General features: G+C 36.2%; 2 protein-coding genes across 3 annotated transcripts in view; one reads left to right on the top strand and one right to left on the bottom strand.

Annotated features, from left to right (window-relative positions):
* Nucleotides 1-2,939, top strand: part of LOC100634864 (putative cystathionine gamma-lyase 2) — a 15,439-nt gene that overhangs the window by 1,055 nt on the left and 11,445 nt on the right. The window contains 3 exon segments of the mRNA XM_019999876.1: nt 1,894-2,025; nt 2,095-2,179; nt 2,431-2,639. Coding sequence (XP_019855435.1) covers nt 1,894-2,025; nt 2,095-2,179; nt 2,431-2,639 — 426 coding nt within the window.
* LOC109584223 (uncharacterized) lies at nt 75-1,842 on the bottom strand. Of its 2 annotated transcripts, none has more exons than XM_019999882.1 (8): nt 1,773-1,842; nt 1,435-1,719; nt 1,317-1,391; nt 1,168-1,271; nt 968-1,117; nt 673-850; nt 568-633; nt 75-511 (listed from the first exon to the last, which is right to left on the bottom strand). In XM_019999882.1, exons 1-8 carry the CDS (start codon nt 1,813-1,815, stop codon nt 189-191), a joined length of 1,224 nt encoding a protein of 407 aa, XP_019855441.1. In that variant the 5' UTR covers nt 1,816-1,842; the 3' UTR covers nt 75-188. The 2 variants fall into 2 exon arrangements, with proteins under 2 accessions (XP_019855441.1, XP_019855443.1); XM_019999884.1 differs by having other exon boundaries at nt 568-630.

Raw genomic sequence — 2,939 nt, 5'->3', positions numbered from 1 at the left:
ATTTTATTGAGTGTTGATACAGTGAATAGATATTACACTCATTTGTTCAGTTATTATTTATTTTATTATTTTCCTTTCAGTATAAATGGTTCAGTACTAGTAACAAGAGCAGTTGTCCTCTCTGCAGGAATATTTTCTAATTTATTTTTGTGACTCAATTTTTTAATTTTATTTATTAAAAATAAAAATTATAATAATCGTTTATAATTGTCCAATAGTGTCTGTGCTAGTCTATCAGCTCTTCTTGTATTCTCTTCTTTAATTATTTCTAGAAACATGCCAAAATCTTCTCCATCCTCTCTAATGGATGCTTTCACTAAACTAAGCAGCTCGTCCATTCTTTGATTAGCAGTTAGTCCATGGCTGGTATCAATAATTTGACCTTTTTCAGCATCACTTATCATCCTCTTCTCAACCAGCCTGTCTATCAGTGGATACAAACCAATCCTTTCCTTTATCATTCCAGTACATTCTGTCATTACTCTATGAGCAATATCAGATCTAAATGTACCTATTAATGATACAAATTCAGTGATTAGTGCTTTATTATGTTAATATCAACCATACCTTCTTCAGTCTCTCTCCTGGTTTGACTGATGCTAGCAGTAGAGGAGCTTGAGCTAGTACTGTCTACTACACAAATAATAATCAGTTATACCATCATAAACTAACTCATTGATGAAGGAGGAGGTGTTCGGTAGATGAAAATTGTTTTTGAAGGATCTATTCCAGTTAACTTAATGGGACAATGAAGTGGATCCTTAGCAATACCAGGTTTAGCATACACTGATATACTGCAGCTTGCATATGATGGGTTAAATGGGAAATGGTCAACCGTATTCTGATGTATCTATTAGTAGGTAACAATCACACTGTTATTATTAAGATTAAAAATTACTGAAATTATTTGTTACACAAGGAATGAGAATGGAATTAAGCCCACTATATGGTACACTACTGCACATACTTGCATTGGTAATTGATGAGGTTGTACAGTCCATCCTGATTCAAGTGATGGGGTACCTTGTAGAAGCAACTCAAGGATACCATCATGATCAAACCGGAATGTGACAAATGATTCATCTTGTTCAACTTTAGAAGATTTATTATCCAAATACTAAATTACATGACATTCTTGGTAAAATCATAGATACAGCATACACATACTCGCTGAAGGACTTTCATATCTCTAACAACAGAAAATGTAGTCGTCCATTGATTAACTTCTTTCTTTTCATGATACATCACTCCAGTGTATATAACATTTGAGGCTAATTAATAATCATTATTGAAGTATCAAGTTACATATGGTCTACCTTCGTCCTCATTTGGCTTCTGTTTCACTTCATCTTCAGTTGATTCAGTGTTAATGTTAAATGCTTCATGACATTCTATATCAGCATGGTACTAAGGCAACAATTATTACTAACTTACTCTCTTGATCTAACATGTCAGCTACTGCAATCAAGTTCATATCTCTAATGGCAGCTGACAGTAACTCATAGGTAGCTCCTCCTTTACTGAACACATCATCAGCCCTTTCCATCCACTTAGAGAGACATTCTATTAAGCATTGATTGACATCCTGTGGATTATTAGCTTTGATGGTGTCCAGTGTATTCTTTGACAAGCCTAAAGCCAGTCCCAGTTCAAACCACCTCTTGTCAGGAAACTGACACTTCCTTAAAAGCACCAAAACCTCATTTAGATGTGATTTATCTATTAAACAATACTTGATAAATACAGCCTAAATTCAGACAACCTCAACTTACCAAGTTGTAGAGGCAATTCTTGAGAATCAGAGAAAGACGCCATGATAGCTTTTTAAAACTAGATAGTCACTCCCAAAATATGCACGAGCCACTCCTTCAACCTTCATTGTTTTAATACAAAATGTCTACTTGGCCTCATTTTGGTACCAATGCTATACACGTTGGACAGGACCCAGAACAATGGAACTGTAAAGCAATAGTACCGCCAATATTCACCTGCACCACTTATAAACAAGATGAACCAGGAAAACCAGTAAGAAGAGAAACTGATGAACAACTAATTAACAATGTATGCCACCTTCTCTTTCTCCTCTCTCTCCAGCCTATGCATGATTACATTAGGGATGGTAATCCAACTAGAACTGCATTAGAGAAGTCACTGGCAGCTTGTGAAGGAGCACAATATGGTATGATCAACTATGATAATAAATTGATCGATTTAATTTGCAAAGTTTTAACCAACTTTTACTTTAGCAGCATATAAAGTTTTGACTTGTTTGTCCTCATTAAAAACTATAAATGTCTTTTAAGTATTGTTGCTAAAGTAACATTTCTCTTTTAACCTTTATCACCTTTTCCTTTATTTCCCTCTATGATTGTCCCCTTAATATATCTCTTTCTTTCTCTCCCCCTCTCTCTCCTCTCCTCTTCTCTATAGCTCATACATTCAGTTCTGGTATGTCAGCAGTATCAACAGTGATGCAGGCTTTACTAAAATCAGGAGACCACATTGTATCAGTTAATGATGTGTATGGAGGAGTGAACAGGTTCTTTAGGAAAATAGCCAGTAACTTCAATATCAGTGTCACACTGGTTGATGCTACTGATACTAGTAATGTACTGAATGCTATTAAGGATAATACTAAGGTGAGAGAGAGGGGGGGAGGGAGAGAGGGGAGAGGGAGGGAGAGAGAGAGATGGGGGGAGGGAGCCTGAGAGAGGGGGAGAGGGAGGGGGGAGAGAGAAAGAGAGAGAGAGAGAGAAAGAGAGAGAGACTAGTTCCATACAGTTGTAGATGTTGTATGGATTTTGTGGTTAACATACAACTGTTGTAGAGCTAGTCCTGGCTCTAACCCACTGATTGTTCCATTAAAGTGTTGTAAGGATATTGTGTATAGTCCTGTATGGAAACCAGCCTTAAAGAAATAATAAACAATGACTTCTTTT

The sequence above is a fragment of the Amphimedon queenslandica genome, unplaced genomic scaffold, assembly GCF_000090795.2.
Source record: "Amphimedon queenslandica unplaced genomic scaffold, v1.1 AMPQUscaffold_13229, whole genome shotgun sequence".
Classification (NCBI taxonomy): Eukaryota; Metazoa; Porifera; class Demospongiae; order Haplosclerida; family Niphatidae; genus Amphimedon; species Amphimedon queenslandica.
The sequence above is the reverse complement of the archived record's forward strand: the minus strand, read 5'-3'. Positions and strand labels throughout refer to the sequence as shown.

What these genes read in the sequence shown, in the direction of transcription:
- LOC109584223 (XM_019999882.1), bottom strand. Translation starts at nt 1,815, where the DNA reads ATGGCGTCTTTCTCTGATTCTCAAGAATTGCCTCTACAACTTG. An exon ending in AGAATTGCCTCTACAACTTG is followed by an intron (nt 1,720 to 1,772) that starts GTAAGTTGAGGT and finishes ATTGTTTAATAG; the next exon opens with ATAAATCACATCTAAATGAG. An exon ending in GAAGCCAAATGAGGACGAAG is followed by an intron (nt 1,272 to 1,316) that starts GTAGACCATATG and finishes ATTATTAATTAG; the next exon opens with CCTCAAATGTTATATACACT.